Raw genomic sequence first — 19,557 nt, forward strand, 5'->3', positions numbered from 1 at the left:
ACCCGTCGCCTGACGGGGGCCGTGAGGAGAACTGGCTGTCCCACCGCCTGACGGGGGCCGCGGGGAGAAGCCGGCGGAGGCGGCGCCGCCTGCCACACCGGAGCGGTCCGGCAGCCGCGGCGGGGCTCGGCCACCGCCCCCGAGGCGGCCGCTGGGGCGGGGCGGGAGCGGCGGTGCCGCCCTCCCCGCGCCTGCCCCTCGCCGCCGTCCCGGCGAGCCCGGTGATCGGCGCGGCGGGCGGCCGGCACGGGCGTGCGGAGCGGCGGGCGGTGCCGCGGAGGGGGGGGAGCGGGCGGCGTTGAGGCGGCGGGACATGGCGGGCGGGCGCTGAGGGGAGGCCTGGTGCGGGCTGCCGCGCTCCGGCAGCGGGGCCGGGGACGGTGCCTGGGGAGGAGGAGAGCGCTCGTGTGCCGGGGGAGTGAGGGGCTGAGCCCGGTCCCGGGCATGGCGGAGAGCCTGAGCCCCTGCACGCCGCGGGGCCACTGTCAGGCCAACATGGGCGCCAACACCTCGTTGGCCAACGTGGACACCAACGCCTCCTCTGCTGCCCCCGCGCTGGTGGGCGGCAGCACGTGGAGGGGCCGGGAGCCCTTCTCCATCTTCACCATCCTCGTCCTCACCCTGCTGGTGCTCCTGACCGTGGCCACCTTCCTCTGGAACCTGCTGGTGCTGGCAACCATCTTGCGAGTGAAGGCTTTCCACCGGGTGCCCCACAACCTCGTGGCCTCCACCGCGGTGTCGGACGTGCTAGTGGCGGCCCTGGTGATGCCGCTGAGCTTGGTGAAGGAGCTGTCGGCCGGGCGGCGGTGGCGGCTGGGCCGGGAGCTGTGCCTCGTCTGGGTCTGCTTCGACGTGCTGTGCTGCACGGCCAGCATCTGGAACGTGACCACCATCGCCCTGGACCGCTACTGGTCCATCACCCGCCACCTGGAGTACACGCTGCTCACCCGCCGCCGCATCTCCAATGTCATGATCGCTCTCACCTGGGCGCTCTCCGCCGCCATCTCTCTCGCCCCGCTCTTCGGCTGGGGGGAGACCTACAGCCCTGAGCAGGAGCGCTGCCAGGTCAGCCAAGAGCCCTCCTACACCATCGTCTCCACCGGCGGGGCTTTCTACCTGCCCCTTTGCGTGGTGCTCTTCGTCTACTGGAAGATCTACAAGGCGGCCAAGTTCCGCGTGGGGGGCCGCAGGAGGAACGCCGTGGTGCCCCTGCCCGAGGCTGCCCAGGTAAGGGTGGGGAACGGGGCGGGGGGAGAGGCCCCGCTGCCTCCCCCAGGCACTTGCGCTCCTGCTTCCCGCCTGCTCCCCGCCGGCACCCCTGCGTCGGGGGTTTCAGCATAGCAAGAAGGCGGAGGCGTGCCCTGGGGCTCTCGTGTGAATTTGGCTCTGTTACAGGCCAGACGTGAGCGGTAATTAGCCGGTCAAGAAGCACCACTCTTGGAGATGAGTTTTATTGTCCTTTTTTTCTGAAGTGTGCCGCGAGAGTGACAGGTGCATTCATTGCCAGTCTGGAGAGCCATTTAAAAATCATCTTTTTAGTCTGAAAGACATAAACAGATGCCGAAGTCGCGCACAGAGTAAATGCGTGCACATTTATCTACCAGCATGGACTTTGTGGGGGACCTATTAGTGTCTGAATAGATTTTGATAAGCAAATTATGCACGTTATTTATGTGCCTTGGCTGTTTTACCTTGAATAGTGGGAACATACAGCTCACTGCGTAGTGTTGAAGCAATGAGCAATGAATTGTTTCTATTTTAAAATTACCAGCTGTCTTAAAAACCATGTCCTCTTCCCTGTTCTCCCACATGTTGCCTGTAATCCCGCGAAGCCCTAGTCATGTGGGAGGTCTCATTCATTTCGGGAATACACCTAGCTGACAGGAGAGCTGTGTCCCTGCGGAAGGGTTGGCCCCTTGTGTCCCGTTAAGTCAGGCTCTCTGCGTGATGACACGGCCATCCATGCCATTTTGCCAAGGTGCCTGGTAGTGCTCTTTGTAACCTCTCTCTGGTTGCTGTCAGATACTCTTACTCTCACTCCTGCCTGTGGAAATGATTCTTTACGGTACGTTTTGGTGATTGCATGTTGTACTTGCCAAGTCCAGTCCCTTTCCAACAGCAAAAGATGAGCTGTGTGCGTGTTAGAGATACTTAACACGGAACATGTCTGTTCAGTTGGGGCTAATCCTGCAGAACCTCACTCCCCTGCTAAATCCCTCTAACGTTGATTTGGAGTCATGGTAGGAAACGTTATTGTGGTCACAAATAAAAGCCTGTAGGTTGTGTCCCCTGATGACAAGAGATGACAGCACTGCAGTTATGTGCGGTCAGACTTGCAGATTTGCATTGTAATGTCTTGAAGGTGTTTTTAGTATAAATTGATTTACGAAGCTGTCTTCTATGCAAAAGCATAAAATGTGGTAGAAAAGATGAGAATGTTTCTTCTAGTGGCATTCTTTCTTTTTCCTATGGCCTTCATCTCCTGGTTTGCACCACATTTCTTTCCAAGTTGTTGTAAGTATGATGAATGTATTGCTTGGAGTTAATGTATGATATTTCCAAGTGCAAAAGCTAACTGCATATTTGTAGTGGTTTTGCATTTTCTGTCTTTTACATACACACATAGTCATACAGGACTAGTTGTTTGGAATCTAAAATTCTGGGAAGCTAAATGAGCTGAGGCACTGCTGCTTAAATTTTAGCCTACACAGAGACACATTTTTGGTATGTCAGTTTTAACATGAAAAAAGTCTGGCTTCTAATTGTCATAGCTCTGTCTGCAAAAGCCCTTGCGTGGGCACAGCTAGGCTGGCAGGTAAGTGCTTTTTGCTGATGCAGTGTCTGGCAGCTGGTTCAGGCTATACTGACAAAGTCAGTCTGAGCTGAATACCCATTTTGGAGGGGTTGCTCGTTTAGCTGTAACTGCTATACCAGCAAATGCTCAAGCCAGCAGTTGTTCTTCATCGTTCTTATATTTGCATATATTGACATATTGATGACTTCTTTTATAACAGTGATTCTTGCAGCTGCAATTGGTATATAGTGGCAACCTTCCCCATTGTCCCAGCAGCTTCGTTTGCTGGCTTACATAAGAAGACTTTTGTGATGCGCATGCAAACCTTTACTTGTCATCTAAAGGCAGAGTTGATGCCCAGCTGCACTCGTGTACATTAAATGAACCCATGGATCAAGGGAGCTGGCATTCAGGGTGCGTTTCTTCTGTTTTCTACGTTAAGAGACTAAGACTTATTCACAAAGTTTTATCCTGATCCCATTTAAGCTTGTAGGAGGAGCAGGATCCATCATGTCCACAGGAAAAGTCCCAGTGATTTCTGGAGAAGAATCTTTAGACATACCGCTACTGTTGCTTTGGCAAAACCCAGATTTTTTTAGAATGTAAACATAAAGATAACACTGCCAGGGTATGTGGCAAATCTGGTGAGATGATCCAGCTTTGCTTCTCCACATGCAGGGGTTATTAGGCTGTTGGTGTCAGCACTGTCCTTCTCTCTGATGGGTCAAGTTCTATTCCACTTGTTTTGCCCATCAACTTGTTCTAATTTTCAATTTTCTCATCTAATATCTCTCCTGCCTTTACTTTGTTTCATCCCTTCCTTCTGTGAGAACGCTCACCTGTCATGCTCACCTTGCAATATTTTCATTTTGTCACTGTTTCTCTGGGTGTGGAGTGCCCTCAGTTCTCACCTCGGGTGCCCTGCACTAGTTCATCTGACATCAGAGGGGCTGTCAGCAGCCGACGGCAGTGCTTCCCAGGCTGGAGGTGAGGAGTAGCAGTGGTGATCCCTGCTGGGAGAGACACCTGCGTTGCACTCAGGAATTAGCTGTCAGGCAGCCCGGAGTTGGAACTGCATGCCAGGGCTACGGTTTGTGGCCTGAGGCATGCCCAGCACTATAGCTGGGTAATACAGTAAGCTAATTTAAGGAGGAAAAGATTTGAGGTCATAGTACTCATATGCCAGTAGGAATGCCTTGAAGAAATGGATGCACCAACTGGAACAATTATGATGATAGACTGATGTTTTGCACAGTGCTCTTCAGCCACCAGACCCACGTGCCAAAGTGCTTTGCAGGTTGCCACTGTGTTGTGTACATGTATATATGCACATATAAAATACATACACACAGAGAAAGGGTAGTTGTCTCCAAGTTGAGAGTTGTCATACATATGTTATATTTCTGTACTCTTATAGAGGTACTCAAAATAACTAAGTATTTTGAGTCAGATTTTGGTTAAACGTTTACATGTGTTTTTGAAAAACACTTTGTAAAGTCTTTGAAAAAAATTAAGGTGAGAGGGACAGACAGCAAAGATCTGAGGTGCTTCTAGTTTTAACAAGACCTTGTTTCTTACTTTCCCTTGAAACAAAAAAATTGTAGAATTGGGACCCTAAATTAGACTGGTGCTTGTATAATTATTTTCTAATTATGAAAATCCTTAAAAGGTGAATTCTACAGTCAATACTGATGTGAGTGACCCTCTTAAAAAACCTAGTGACATGCCATCACTGACAGAGAGCTTATATGCTGTCACGCTTTGTTCACAGGAGGTGATGATTCTCTCTGTAAGTAGTCCAATTGAAATAAATGAGACTGCTCAAAAAACAGCAAATACTGCTGGATAGTGCCCTTTTAAATCAATTAATTCACTTGTAACATAGGTTTTGCCCAGCAAAACCAAGGATGACAGAATATGAATGTCAGGGTTACTTACATGTGGCAATTGCAGAGTCAGGATTGAATTTCCATGTGAGGAGTTAAAAATCAAGTTCTGTTGATGGTTGGGGCATTTTTTTCTTTTTTTTTCTTTCTCCCCTCTCAAAGTACCTTGTATAGTATATGAATAATTAGGCCTGGTCCAAACCTTGGAAGTTTTGTGAGAGTCCTTCCCACTTTAGGTAGTATGAGGCCCCAGAGCTCCAACACTGCCCGTTCAGCCTCTTAAACCCATGTAACCAGTCTGGACAATATGGGAGAAAAAACAGATACTCCTTCTCTGAAGGAGTCACAGGCCTTCTGTTTCTTATTTCTGCCCCTGACTGTACAAGTAGAAGAGATGGGTCAGGAAACAAAGTGCAACTGTCCAGAGGAACGGCAGCAGGTGTCAGGCGGGAGAAAGATGAGGCAGGAAGCAAAGCAGAGTAGCTAGCGATTTCCTGGGAGAAATGCAGAGCTGTTCCTGCGTACAGCAGAAGGAAATCCTGTGAGAGAGAGCAGCTGTTTTTTCCCCTATCAAACATACTGTTTGTCATATTGGTGGGGCATCCAAGAAAGAGTAGACATTGCTATGTTTTGATTCTTCGTTGTGCATTTCAGTTTCTCGTGTTCGAAGAGCTAGAAGTATGCCAAAGCTGCACTGAGGCAGTAATGACTTTTGCTGAATCACACTGTAATAGGTAAAACCCTGATTTTGTGTAGTAAGCCAGATTTGATTGATATTTATCATCTTTACTGTTGTTTTGTTATTGCAGACCTTAGAGACACAGTACAAACATGTACACAGTACTTGCCATGAAGGACTAGTAAAAACAATCATTAAAGCTATAAGGAACATTTTAAATCAAGGGATTTCATCAGAAGCTCCTTGCTGGCATGTTTTTTGTGACGTTGCTAGGAACGCAGGAATTGGGAACATACAGCTCTAGGACCATACAGCCATTCAGTAGTAGTAATTTACTGGGGACAGACAAACAACAGAACTGGCATTGAACTGTAACTGCTGATCAACGTACAGAAGAATGAATTCTGAAACTAAAACCAAACTCCTTTGTGTCTGTAGAAGAATTTGTACTTGAGAGCTCTTTTCCTTCATTTAACTCTCTTTGTGATACTCTCACTGGAAAGCACTTCTCTGCGCTTCTCAGAGCCTGTTGTCCTGGAAATAGCTGATTTCATGAGTTCAGAGTAGCAGTCCTTTCATACCAGCTTTTTTCCCCGCTGCTCCTGACTTGCAGCTCCTGAAGCAGTGCCTGGGCGGGTGGAAGGAAATCTGTGCCTGCGGCGTAGTGTGCTGCTTGCCACTGAGTGAGAACAGCGTGCAGCACCGTGCAGAGATGCTCACATCTGAGAGATGTCCCAACTATAAACTAAGGCATCTTCATGCATTGCTTTAATTTACAGTCTGTGACCGCCTTTTACCCTGTCACAGCCTGCCCACTAGTGCTCATTGATAGGCCCAGAATGGGGGGAAAGGTTTTGTGTTGGACGTGTCCTTCGTTCCATGTGGCACAGGGATAACAGTTAAGGTATTGTGACTTACGTAAGAAACTGGAGTCATGCAAAGCCTCCAGGACTGGCACTGGAAACTGCAGTTTTGATATAGTCAGGGCTGTGTTTAGTTCAAGAAAATCACAACTGGCAAGGCTGGAAAGCAGCTGCATAATCTTTTTGTCCTGTGCTCTTGTTCAGACAATGCCAATTTACAGCGGATACCCCATGCCTGCATAAGGGGGGAATCCTGTAGCATGGTTCCCCTGCCAGCACTGTGTACCACAACAGCGTCTGCCTACAACAGACTACTTTACTTTCCATGTACTTTGTGTGGGTTGGCTTGTAGCAAACAGCCTTGACAACATCGTCTTGGGGGCTGGTAGTTGTAGCAAGGGTAATGTTGCACCCGCCAGGCCAGGGAGATGAGTCAGGTCTGCAGCAAATCATATAGAGAGCAATAAAAATAAGAAAATTTGAAATGATAATGAAAGGTTGGACTTTCCCAGCTTTGCAGTCTGCACTGATACATATTTTCTCATATGAACAGCACTTCAAATTAAATCCGTGTTTAACTTTAAAAATCTAGCGGACTTGTCCCGTGATGAATCGGTCCCCACAGCAGGGATGAGATGCTGGCAGTCTGCAGTAGGTGTGTGTGGCGGCCAGGCGGGAAGGGAGCACAGTACGGCAATCCAACGCGTTTACAGGGGCATTGAGCACAGGGGCGTAGAGCACAGGGCCTCGCTAGAAACCCTGTGCAAAGTCGGGTCCTTTTTGCAATCGTACAAGCCGGGAGCAGCTGCCCAGTGGATCTCAGGTCTGCCAAGTGGCAGCGCTCATGCCAGGGGCTGGCACTCAGAGCAGTACCCCATGCCGGGAATGCCCGAGAGGCAGGTGTCGTGGCAGGAGAGCCTGATGGAGAGCCAGCGGAGCGAGGGTTGTTCGCAGTGTGTGCCGCTGCTCGGCTGGAAACAGCCTACGGGGTCAGCATTAGACAGGGATGATCATGGAAAGCTGAGCTTTCATACAGCTTCCAAGGTTTCAATACTTGTATAAGTCCTGCTGAAGGCACAGGCTGAAGGACCTTGCTAAGCAGGGATACTAGTTATCAAGACCATTTTGTGTATCATTTTTAAAGGGTTTCTTATGGAAAATTGAAGCAAAATATCTCCAGTCTGCCAGGGATGTTTACACAATTTACTTAATGGAAGGTTCCATGAGAGATCCCATTGTTTTTCCTATTGCACTGTTAGTATTATTACTGTTATTACAACATTATTCAGAAGTCCCAGGCAGAACTAGTCAAAAAATGAAAAAACAGCTATGGCAACAGAGTAAGTAGAAATTATGTAGATAGGAAGACAGCTGCTGTCCTGTAATTTACAAACAATACCGTGATCTATTTTCACTTGCTGTTTCGTATTCAGAGGCTTTGATCTAACAACCAGTGGAGTTTGTGAAAACTCCTCTGATTTCAGTAGGAGCTTGACCAGGCTGTAAATTCATGCTTCATTAGGGAAAACAGCTGAGGACTGTGGTATCTTCTATCAAAATAAATTAAATAACTGTTTCTCACAATATGAAATTAAGTGATAAAAGAGTCACTACTAGTAAATTCTGCAGTTCAGTCACAAGCCTTCTAAAACCTGAAGTACTGAAAAGACAAGGCTCTGATTTGATGATGGCACACTGCAAGCTGTATCTTTTGAGTAAGAGTTCAAGGTTAAATATAGTACCAAACTATGGCCGATGCTTGTGACAAAGTCCTTTGTGTGGCTCTTCCCAAGAGGCAGACTTACGTAGCTATTCCTCAGGGCTAAGACGTAATCTTTCAGGGTTACTTGTCACAAATTTGTCCTCATGTCATACATTCATCCCTTTTTGCAGGGCGTGATTAAGGATGTGCAGAGCAAGTCCTTCTGCAGACAAATGGTGTGATCCTTGCTACATGAGGGGTGTCCCATTTTAATTGTCAGGACAGATGTGATTTTCATTTTCTTCCATTATTTGCCTGCGCCCATAATCCGCTGCTCTTACATTCTGCAGCCCTGTCTCATGTCTGAGGGTAAAGACAGGGATATCCATCTTGAAGAGTGATTGTCTAGCTGTTGCCAGTGCTTCCCTCTCCGAGTTGCTGTGCTCATATGAAATAGAGGCCCTCCATCTATTATGAAGCTTGCACAAAGGTGGCGTATGTGGAATATGTAGCTAATTTCACAACAAGCCGTGTTTGGAGTGGTGTCAAAGTCTTGCAGGGCCTATGAATTATCACTTAGGCAGATTTCAGACCCTCAGGTTGCATGCTTCAGCTGTTTATTTTATTGCGCTGTCTTCGTAACTGTAGTGCCTAGAAGAACTTTAAATTTGCAGGTATTTTAATCTTCAGAGTGAAATCACCAGGGAGTAGTTTTTTTCTGGCTGGACTTTAAGCCCATTAATAACTTGTGCCCAGAACCTTTTTGCCACAGTCTCACTGCTACCGAGAGCACTGTGCTGTACTCACTGCACAGATAAACGTCTTGCTGTTGGCGAGAGAGGAGGAGACAAGAGGTCTTGTCGGCAGCTTGGAGCAGGTGATGTTTTCCCCTCTCTTCCATAACTTCTGTTGAAGCCAGAGTTTGAACTGAAGGCTGATTGACATGGTGTTTTTCTGGCAATGGAGTGCTTTTTGTGAGAAAACCAGGTAGACCCGAGTGAAATAAAGGACAGGTGACAGAAGAGAGAAAATGAGGACCAGAAAATGCTGCTTCTCCAGCAAAGCTTTTCTTTGATTACTACCAGAGTATTTTATAAGCTAATTCAATATGGTGGCACAGTGCCTGAGAGTACGTCATTTTGGGTGCATCCTGATGCTCCCAGTGCCATATACCATACTGGCACTGTGACCAGGCTGCAGCTGGTGCCATACGTCGCTCTGTCCCTCTCTGGGAGGAAGAAGTGCCTGTGATGAGATAGCTTCTGTCAAGGAAGAGAAGGCGGCACCCAAGTTCTGCCTTTCATAAGGGGCTGTTCTTGATGGGTTTCCTTTCCACTGAAGTGTTCCCAAAGTATTCGATTCTATTTCAGGCATTTATGGTTTTTGAGGGGTAATGAAATATCAGTATTTGCCAAAAATCAGACACATTTCTTAAAACTTTCCTTTAATTGACATCCCATTCTTTCATTGAAAAAGGTTCTGATGGAAAAATTTTCCTGCAGATTTAGCTAAGTTTTTTGGGATATGCTCTGTCCCTTCTGTGGAACAAGTGGTAATGCCAAGTTCCTGCACCCACCATGGGGTTTTGAGCTCTGCCTCTAGGCAGTTAGGCTGAAGAAATTAGCTTTATCTTGTAGTCAACGAGTGGGCATTTGCTGCAGGTCCCTCCCTAACACCTTAGGGAAATGACTGAAAGGCCTGCAGTGGAATGAAATTCATTTACAATTCAGGCCTGAGAAACACTAAAGGTCACGTAGCAGCGCAGGAGAGTCTGGTTTAGGGATAGGCAGAAGGCATGTGCCTTCGTTAGCCTTCCCTAACAACCTGATTCCCACCAGGTATCAAAGCATCCAATAAAATAAACAGAAGAAGAATGCCCACGACACACATGGCATCAGTTACTCTTTATTTAGCTTTGTTTTTCAGTCACACTCAGCAGCTTTTCCAACATAATGAGAAGGCTGGTAATTCTGGCACTCTGGGGCATTTTCTTTATTTAGCATGGAAGGAATGGAGTTGGGGCCTTTTGTGGTAGGTGCACAGATGTCGTGCTGTCATTTAAAAGTGATACTTCACTCAAACAAATTGTGTTGGTAAGAATCCGTGTTTGCTTTTGTTTTGAGGTGAAGGAAGCTTCGCATGAACCACAGATGGTGTTTACCGCTCGTCATGCAGCTATCACTTTCCAGACAGATGGAGAAACGTGGAGGGAACAGAAAGAGAAAAAGGCAGCTCTGATGGTTGGCATCTTAATTGGAGTTTTTGTACTGTGCTGGATCCCTTTCTTCATCACGGAATTAATAAGTCCCCTCTGTTCCTGTAACATCCCACCCATCTGGAAAAGCATCTTTCTTTGGCTTGGCTACTCCAATTCTTTCTTTAATCCTCTCATTTATACAGCATTTAACAAAAATTACAACAATGCCTTCAAGAACCTTTTTGTAAAGCAGAGATAAAAGGGGACGCAGAGGGGAAAAGTGATTCTTTTATTGCATAATACAGAGATTTCTGGAGGGAAACGTGCCTGTGATATGTCATGCGCAAGAGCTACTTGAGGGGATTTAGGAACAGTGAAAAAGAAGATGGAGGATGTTTCAATTTAAGCCTACTGACAGTTTGCAGTTCCCCTTTGGAAATATATGCTGCTCTGGGGTTTGGCAGAGAAGATAGAAGCAGTGAATCCCTCCCATCTGCTTTTTCAATCAATGCGTGTTAAGGTCTGCAAGCGAAGCACTGTGTGTGTCCAACACCGTGACTGTCAAATCTAACTGGACTGATCCCATCTAACCAGCTACAGGTGCCATTCTGTAGCTCACTCATCATTAGCAAAGGCACCAGGGGGAACTGCTAATTGAGCAACCCTGAAATGTTTGTGATATGGGCAGGATGCTGGCTTCATTTTTGAGATTTATTTGGAAGGGAATAAACACGCTCTATTCAATCAGTTGTTAAATTGATGTGACATTAAAATGGATGACTAAGCAGCTCAAAAACATGCCCTGGTATGATTGAAGGGCTGCGCGTTCTTTAGCGAGCAGCAGTCCTTGACGAGAGGTCTTGGTGAAGTTACGTTACGTCCCTTGGGGTTAAGTGAAATTTTAGAGCCAAGTGTAAAATTTTTCAGAGCTACCGAGAATATGCTTGCACCCGCTTGCACAGGAGGAGGAGGATCTAGTGCAGAGTTTTCACCCAGACTGTACTCTCCATTTCAGGCTCTCCGTTTCCTGAAACCCAGGTAAGCTCAGAATAGGCACCCGATACCTCCCAGTGAAGCAGGACTGCATGCGTTATTATTTCATACCACAGTAAGATGAGGCATGGGTTTGCTGTTACAAACACCAAACATTGTATTTGATCTCCAGCTTTGCTTGTCAGTGGTAGGTGAGTACCTGCCTGGCGCTGTCTGGGGTCCTCGCACCGTCAGTGTCGTGCTCATCACCCTACCTGAGGGAAGGCCACGGTCTGTCAGCTTGCATCACCTTTCTCCTACTGTAAGAGAGGTATTGCTGCCGTCAGGTCTAAGTGACTCCTAAACCTCAAAGTGACTCAAAACCAAGCCTTAGATTGTTTTTCCAAGATCTGACACACACCCCTGTCCCAACAATATATACATAAATAAATTAAAAGATAAATATTTCCATGCATACTTCCCAGTCTCCCTCTCTGTATTTGTTCCTCCAGTGTGTTTTATTTCCTCCCCTTCGCTGAGGAGTATCTCTCGAGTATTTCTAGTGTGACAGCTTTTTACTGACATGCAGTCCCAGCACCCTCTCCCATCTCCTCCCAAAGCTTCTTTAGGTACTGTAAGGGCAAAACATCATAGGTCTGATGGGGCTGGATGATATCACAACTGCTTTCAAAGCTGAGGTTTAACCTTTTACACTGCCTTTCTCTGCCAGTTCTGTGTTTTCTGCTGCTGAAGAACCCTTTGATTCAAAGCGTACCCGCAGGCAAACACCACGAAACTGCACGGAATGACTAAAAGCCACGAACTGCAGCTCCAGCAATCCTGCACCAGTGGCATCTTGATCTCACTGCAGCCGTCACGTGCAGCCTTGTCTCCGACAGTCACCAAGCTAACGGGCATCGCGTCGATGTGAGCACTGACCACGTAGCTCCTACCAACGTCTCGGTATCCTGGCACTCACAGGCAGCGGCAGCGAGGTGTAGTTCCGTCAGCTAGGGCCTGACTACTTAACAGCCACGTCGGAGAGGTGTTATCAAGTAGCTTGGGTGTTCTAAAAAGCAGAAAGATGTTGCAGCCTTTACTTGCTTCACTTTAAGACAGAGTTTACTGCGGTGTAGCCTAAAACGATTCCGGTACCTGGTCAGTTTGAGCTTAGTGTCAGGTATATGAGCAGCTTAGACCAAGGCAGGTTCCAGCGCTTTTCTAAGTGATTTAAACAAACGCTGCCAAAGCGTGCATTCCTCCGGTTCCTTAAGGGAACTGCCCGGCCTCGCCTGGCCAGCACGGTGCATGGTGAGAGCCGGCGCGGCTGTGCTTTGCGCTCTGCAGTGCTTCGCGCTCTGCAGTGCTGCGAAACTCTAGTGTGACCTGCTCTGTCTGTGGCCACAGCCACCTCTCCGTAGGATGTACCAGCGGAGGATGCTTCTCTCGGTTGCAATGGGAATGAAGACATTTTAATAACCTGGAATTCAAAAAGTTGTTAGACAGGGGCTCAGACTTTCAAATACCAACTTAAATAACTCGTTCCCTTGTCAATCTCAATTTGCCTGCACATGCAATAGCTACAGTTCAAACTAGCTTTTGGAGCCTTAATTAAACCAGAAGGAAGACTCATATGTAAGAGCCTAAAAGTTACTAAAACCTGCAGGCCTCACTCAGAACCACTAATGAATTTTTCAAGTGCGTTGAATTTTTCATCTAAAATAGTCACTGCTCTAAAAACCTTTGAGTCTAAACAGATGACGTGGAAGGAGCAAATGAAGAAGTCATCCTAGGCTGGATGTTGAGAAGCGTGCAAACCTCCTGCCTGTGGCCACTCCTGAAGTTTCCAGTGGTCACGCTTTGGCCGTGTTTTAGTGCCCACACCCCATCTGCCTGGTAAGATGAGCCGTCACGAGCACGCAAATCAAATCCCAGCCCCGCTGCACCGCAGTTAGGGCACATCACCACCTGTGGCTGCAGCAGCCAAGAGATTTGTCCCAGCCCTACGTGCCAGCTGACCGGAGGAACACCAGGCTCCGGTTCCGGTACTGGAGCCCTTCCAAGAAGCCACACAGTGTCTGGGACATGTTCTGCCAGGGCTTGGCACCTGGAATTTAGGCAAAGCAAACATGAAGCCAGGAGAGCACGGCGCAGTACGGCACAGCTGTACACAGCACTGGTGTTGCTGCAAGTGCTGAAGACACAGCAGGGCTGTCGTCAGCCAGCTTGTGCGCTGGTAGCAGGGCTACTGGCGTAGCACACCGTGTAGCTCTCCACCTCCTCAGAGATGAATTTAGCTTCCCTAGGAGATGAATCTGTAATTTTACTGTGAGCAGTTCTCAAGATAACAAGTTTAGGGCTCTGCCCACCCAAGCATCTGTGACAGCAGTGAGTTCTTACAGACTGACAGGCTTCTGCCGAGAGCAGCCTGGCGTCGAACCCACCCAGAGGCAACGAGAAACAAGCGGAGTTTTCACTTCACTGCCATGCAGTTTTAGAACACTCTTACCAAAACTGGCTTCCCACGCTGGCTCTGTGCATGCCTGCGTTTCGAAGAGCAGTGGCACATATTCAGGATTTAAAATCCTGGATTTTAATCACATGGAATCTGAATTTAGTGTGGGGCGGAAGAAATATATTGCCTGGGGTTATGGCCTAACCTGCTGGATGCTGCTTCCTGCTGGAAGCCAGAAGAGACTTTACCACCCTCTGGGGCCTTCTGCACCGCCAGCACAGCCTTTTGCCCACGGACCGTCATGCCAAACCCCGTAACGGTGCAACGGGAGCATCACTGTTAGATAGTCATCTCCTTGATTAAAAAAAGTTGTAACTGTGGATAATTTTCTGCCTCCCTTGGTACTTTATTTCTGTGACTAATGACTCTCATTATTAAATCCTACAACTTTATTTTAATTGAAAAAGAGGAAACAGTAAAATCAGGCATGCAAGCATTCCTCTTCCTGGCACTTCAAGAATTATTGTTGTAACGTTATTGTTGTTGCTTGGCTTCAAGACGGACCAAAGAAAATAGGGACAGTGCAACTCCCATGTGAACCAAGATAAATGACACAGTATCCAAATATTAAAAAAAATAAAAGTCAGCTACTCTAAAGAAACATCATTTGGCAGTGTTTAGATGTATGGTCATTTATTTCTCCAAATACAAGTTGCCAGTTTGGAGTACACCAGTCATCTCTGCTTGTGCACAGTGGACTATCAGATTTCATTTTATCTCCTGATGTTGCATCTGCTCCTAGAAAAACACCGGAGACCATTGCTCAGCAGAAAGGCATTGCTGCATCGGGCAGCAAGGCTCCAGGAAACCCAGAGCTATACTGAAATTAAGGCCTCAGTTTGTTGTGCTGTTGGAATTCACAGATCATGCGGAAATCCAAAATGTTTGGAAGATGAGCATGAACAGAAAACACTAGTAACTTTCTGTGCTTCTCTCTCCAAGAGACCCCCCATCCATTCCACAGCTTCCATGATGAAAGCTCTTTAGTATTATTGTACCCAGGAGTTCCTGATCTTTCAAACTACTTCAGTCTCTCCTCCTAAATAGCTGTTTTACTGGAGAATTGCCAAGCAATTCCCACAGGAAGACATAGGCAAAAAAGCGATGAAGGGTTTGGCCCTGAGCCCACACATTTACAAGCCCCTGTGAGCAGCACCTCATAACCTAGTCTGCACCGCAGTCACCAGGAGAGCAGGTATAAATCGTAGAATGCTTTGGGTTGGAAGAGACCTTTAGAGGTCCTATAGCCCAGCTCCCTGCAGTGAGCAGGGACATCTTCAACTGGATCAGATTGCTCAGAGCCCCGTCCAGCCTGGGCTGTGAATGTTGAATGTTTCCAGGGATGGGGCCTCCACAACCTCTCTGGGCAACCTGGGCCAGTGTTTCACCGCCCTCGTAAAAAATTTCTTCCTTATATCCAATCTAAACCTACTCTCCCTTAGTTTAAAGCCATTGCTCCTCGTCCCATCGCAACAGACCCTGCTGAAAATATTTCCCCATCTTTCCTGTAGGTCCCTTCAGGTACTGGAAGGCTGCTATAAGGTCTCCCTGCAGCCTTCTCTTCTCCAGGCTGAACAAGCCCAACTCTCTCAGCCTTTCCTTACAGCAGAGGTGCTCCAGCCCTCTGACCATTTTTGTGGCCTCCTCCAACAGCTCCATGTCCTTCTTGTGCTGAGGGCTCCAGAGCTGGACACAGGACTCCAGGTGGGGTCTCACCAGAGCAGAACAGAGGGGCAGAATCCCCTCTCTCGACCTGCTGGCCACACTGCTTTGGATGCAGCCCAGCATATGGTTGGCCTTCTGGGCTTCATTGTTGGCTCCTGTCCAGCTTTTCATCCACCAGCATCCCCAAGTCCTTCTCGGCAGGGCTGCTCTCCATCCCTCTGTCCCCCAGCCTGTATTGGTACCGGGCATTGCCCCGACCCAGATGCAAGACCTCGCACTTGGCCTTGCTGAACCTCACGAGGTTCACACAGACCCATTTCTTGAGCTTGTCATACAAGCAGCAGCCGACCACAGGAACATGCTGCCAGCTGGGACAGGGCCACCAGCCCTGCCCAAAGTGCTGGGGAAGGGGCAGCGCCTGCCCGCAGCTCCAGCGCCCGGGCAGCTCCAGGGCCGGCTGACTGAGCTGGCGCAGGCGGCAGCCACAGAGGTGTCGACACTGCATGAATACACAGGCTTGCGCTCACAAAATTTTTTTTAGGTGAAAGACTACCCTAAGAGTATGCCATCCACCACCCAAAGGAGTAAGATTTGTACATCGCCTTGTAGGTGCGCCCTACTTGCATGCCTACTTTGGCAAAGCTGGCGCTGAGGGAGCGGGCGCACCAGCAAAGCACAGGTCTCCAGGTGTCTGTTTTGCATGAGTACCAGCAGCTATGTAAAGCCAGAGGTAAAGGAAGCAATGCCCTGTCTCTCCTTTATGTTTCCAAAGAGGTTTCAGCAGGGTTTTGCTGTGTGCTGCATGGCTGGGTGTACCCGTACCATAGTGGCTCTGGAGAACGCAGAGTAGAGCCTGCTACTTCGTCACACAGTAAAATGCTTTTGCATGTCACGCATTGCTCCCCCTCAAACACTGTTCGGTTCAGGAACCTACACACTGAGGTCACACTTCTGTAAGCAGATTTTTCATGAAATAAAGAGGAAGAAGAGAAGAAACCATTAAAAAAAAAAATTGGTCACATTTTAACTTGCCCTCTAAGATTTTCTTTTAGCCAAATCAATAGTGACTTAGTGCAGGACTTCATTCCTTTTGATATATTGTAACAAAAAGATTGTCTGGACTTTGTCATACTTGGATTAGGTGTATGTCACTGGTTTCACTCTCAAAAGATATTTTACAAGTGCACTTGTGGAACTGCATTTAAAAAAAGCTGTCACGGTCTAATAGGGACCTGTATGCTTTAAGGGCAGAGACTGTCTCAGCTTCTGAAACAAAGCACAGACTTACTTTACAGCAGTTCATTCGTCAGCATATCAAAATAATTAAATTTACTGAAATGCAAATGAAAGCTCTGAGCAGGCTCTACCAAATAAAAAAAGAAAAGAATTTTTACTATGAGCCCTGTAACTGTCATTTTACAAGCCTGGTAACAGCAAATGAATTCAGGACAAGATGTTTCTCTTGAAACACTCGAAGAAATCCAACAATACCGAGGTAAAACTCTTAGCTCCTCCCTTGCAAGCATCTGAAATGGAGAATTAAGACAGATTTTGCTTGCTATAGGTTTGTACAGTCCTTTGCATACACGCATCCACACTCTCAGAATTTAGTGCTGCACAGCTCCCGTCACCAAACTGGGGGCATTAAAAATACTTTAATTGTGTAGATCAAAAAGTTAATAATTATGCAAAAAGACCTTAAATCTCCAGCAAAGACATGGTACCCATTGAGGCTTATTGACTTGAAGGAAAATAACCACTTCGAAGCACTGTCCACCTGAGAACCCCACTTAGAATTTACGTCCCGCCACCACCCTTCACTTTGACAGACAGCTGTCACCGTTTCAGTGGAAGCCGACATGAATCAGTTGTTTCTGTCTAGCAGGACTGTCATGTTTATAGTGTCACAGCATCTTGGGCGTGGCTCCCCAAAACCACCCTCCCACGAGCAGCCATAGCGTGACACGTACTCGCCCTCCCCGCTCCAGCTGACAGGGGACAGCCTGACGCGGTGGCCAAGCCCCACAGCCACCAGGTTAAAGCAGGGGAAGAATGGAGTTGGCCACCCGTAGAAGCGCCGCCCTCATCGTGACCCCTCCTCGGGTACCAGAGGAAACGGTTCCCCCAACTCACACGGCCGGTGACCGACAGCCAGGAACGGCCCATGTCTCTGTTCTCACCCCTCGGCAGCCTCTTCCCTCTCACTTTCGCACCGGGATCTGAAAGCAAAGGCGAGCGCCTCTCTGCCCGGGATTTCAATCTATTGCAGAAAGAAACTGACTTGTTGCATCAAGTAATAATCCAGACTCTGAGTTATTTTCTATGAGCGGTAACTGGATCTTCACAAGCCCCAGATTTATATCTTGGCCAAAATCACCAGCTCCTAGCCAGAGCAATGGTTCTCATGTTTTTATATTCCATGCTGAAGTTTCCAGGTACCACGTTTGTAACAGGTAAGCGTAAAGTTTAATGCTGTACTGAACAAATAATCACATCATTTATTCTACATGTAAGTTCATTACTTAGCCTACCTAGGAAATTTTGCTTGATACTAAAGCAATTTTGATAAAAATTGTAAAACCCAAATTGAAACGTCGAGTTATTTTTTCAGAAGTGCATGGTATGCAAATACATCACAGCTTGAATTCACAAACAGGTTATCTTGGTGCCAAAGTTACAAATTCAAAAGAAAGAATTACCATTTTTATAGAGGGCAGTTTGCAGACATAAATAATGTCTCCTGATATCAAAGCTGACTGGGGAAAGTCTGCAAGTAGCATTCATTGCAGTTTTCCTCCTCTGAAGCAACTCTGAATGTAATTTATTCTTTCTTTGAAGGTACCCAGAGTGTAATTTTGCCTTCATTATTTCACTACCTCTAGGAAGACTCACCGAATACACCCAAGCGGAGCAGCCTGTGTATATTCAGTCACTAGCTAGCGTGGGGGAGGAAGGTACAAGCTGACTTTCTGCTTGTAGATAAGGAACAGGAAAAGTATTCCAGGCTGTCACAAAAGCACAGTCTCATTTCTGAGGAGGAACATCACACTGAACCTGGTCTAGTGCAGTTCTGGCAGCTCCCTGTCTTTTACCCGGGCAGAACGTCAGCCTCCTCACACAAGGCTTAACAAGCGCCTACGCTTCTCCATTTTCAGCACTACAGAGTTCGCGTAAATTCACAGGCTAGTAATATCAAACCTTCCACTGTATTCAAAAGGAGTGGACTCGGCTATTGTGGAGTGATGAACTTCTACCATCTGCCCTGAGCATTCCATGTCTTTCGTGGATGCTTATGGAAGACACGCCCATGGACCTCCTCTGCATATACCAGGTTTGATAGTTTGTGCCAAACCCCAAAACACCAAGCTTACCAAAAGCAGCAAGACAAAACAAAATGTTACCGATTGCTCTGTGACACATGAAAACGTCCTGAGGAGTGAACACCCACACAATTCATCTTTTAACGCGCTCATTGTTCAAAAGCATATTAAGGCTTCTAAAGCAAGTTCCACCTTAAAAACACAATAGCAGAAGGTCACTGGATTCCAAACATTCTTTATTTTATACTCGCTGCCGTAGAAAGTCATCGAACAGCACTGTCGTCAGCGTTACTGGGAAAAGAGAACATGGTTTTTCTTCTCCTGAAGATGTGATGTACATTAAGAAGTCAGTCCAAAATCCTGATGTTAAGTACAAAAAGCAACTGTTTGAATTATAAAATACTGTATATACAGATACAAAAATGTTTCAGAAAGTGTTCCACAAAGTTTCTAAACCTTCAAGGGCAAATCTTCAGCAGGGTAAACAGGTTGATGTCTTCAAAAGGCGAGCATCAGTTCATCGGAGCAGAATGTCTGAATCTTTATCTTCCGACATTACAGGTGGCGTAGACTTGGATTTTCATCCCCGCCAGGGATAACGTGATGGTCCTAGTGATTAAGGTGTTTTTTTCCTGGAGCTATTAATTTAACAAGCACACTCTCTCTATATAAAAATGAAATTTCAAAGAAATTTATACAACAGCTAGACTTTATAAAAATATAGATCTATAATTTTACACTGGGAATTATCCAAGGTAAGCTTCCATTTTCTGACGTCTTAACCGTTAGAAATTAATTTTTATCCTTTGAAATCTTATCTATGTCTAGAGTGTAAATTAAAATAACGTGAAGTTGTGAGCTGGTGAAGAGAGTTTCAAGAATCTCATTCTGTGGGTTTTTTTGGCCAAAATTAACAAAGCACTGCATTCTGCAGTGCTCATCTTGTGGTACTGGACATACTAAC

General features: G+C 47.0%; 1 protein-coding gene across 4 annotated transcripts; it reads left to right on the forward strand.

Annotated features, from left to right (window-relative positions):
• Window positions 1–345: 345 nt before the first annotated feature.
• LOC142362466 (5-hydroxytryptamine receptor 5A-like) lies at window positions 346–18,850 on the forward strand. Of its 4 annotated transcripts, none has more exons than XR_012765097.1 (4): window positions 346–1,227; window positions 10,048–11,159; window positions 11,824–17,726; window positions 18,112–18,850. XR_012765097.1 is itself a non-coding variant. In XM_075431200.1 (2 exons), the coding sequence occupies exons 1-2, from the start codon at window positions 445–447 to the stop codon at window positions 10,378–10,380; spliced, it is 1,116 nt and encodes a 371-aa protein (XP_075287315.1). In that variant the 5' UTR covers window positions 346–444; the 3' UTR covers window positions 10,381–11,817. The 4 variants fall into 4 exon arrangements, 1 of the variants encoding a protein (XP_075287315.1); XR_012765098.1 differs by having other exon boundaries at window positions 18,156–18,850; XR_012765096.1 differs by having other exon boundaries at window positions 11,824–18,850.
• The last annotated feature ends 707 nt before the right edge of the window (window positions 18,851–19,557 follow it).

Source organism: Opisthocomus hoazin, chromosome 9 (assembly GCF_030867145.1).
Source record: "Opisthocomus hoazin isolate bOpiHoa1 chromosome 9, bOpiHoa1.hap1, whole genome shotgun sequence".
Lineage (NCBI taxonomy): Eukaryota > Metazoa > Chordata > Aves > Opisthocomiformes > Opisthocomidae > Opisthocomus > Opisthocomus hoazin.

Excerpts from the sequence above, each read along its gene's own strand:
- LOC142362466 (XM_075431200.1), top strand. The coding sequence starts at position 445 with ATGGCGGAGAGCCTGAGCCCCTGCACGCCGCGGGGCCACTGTCAGGCC. Across the intron at positions 1,228-10,047 it reads CCCTGCCCGAGGCTGCCCAG|GTGAAGGAAGCTTCGCATGA; the intron begins GTAAGGGTGGGG and ends TTTTGTTTTGAG.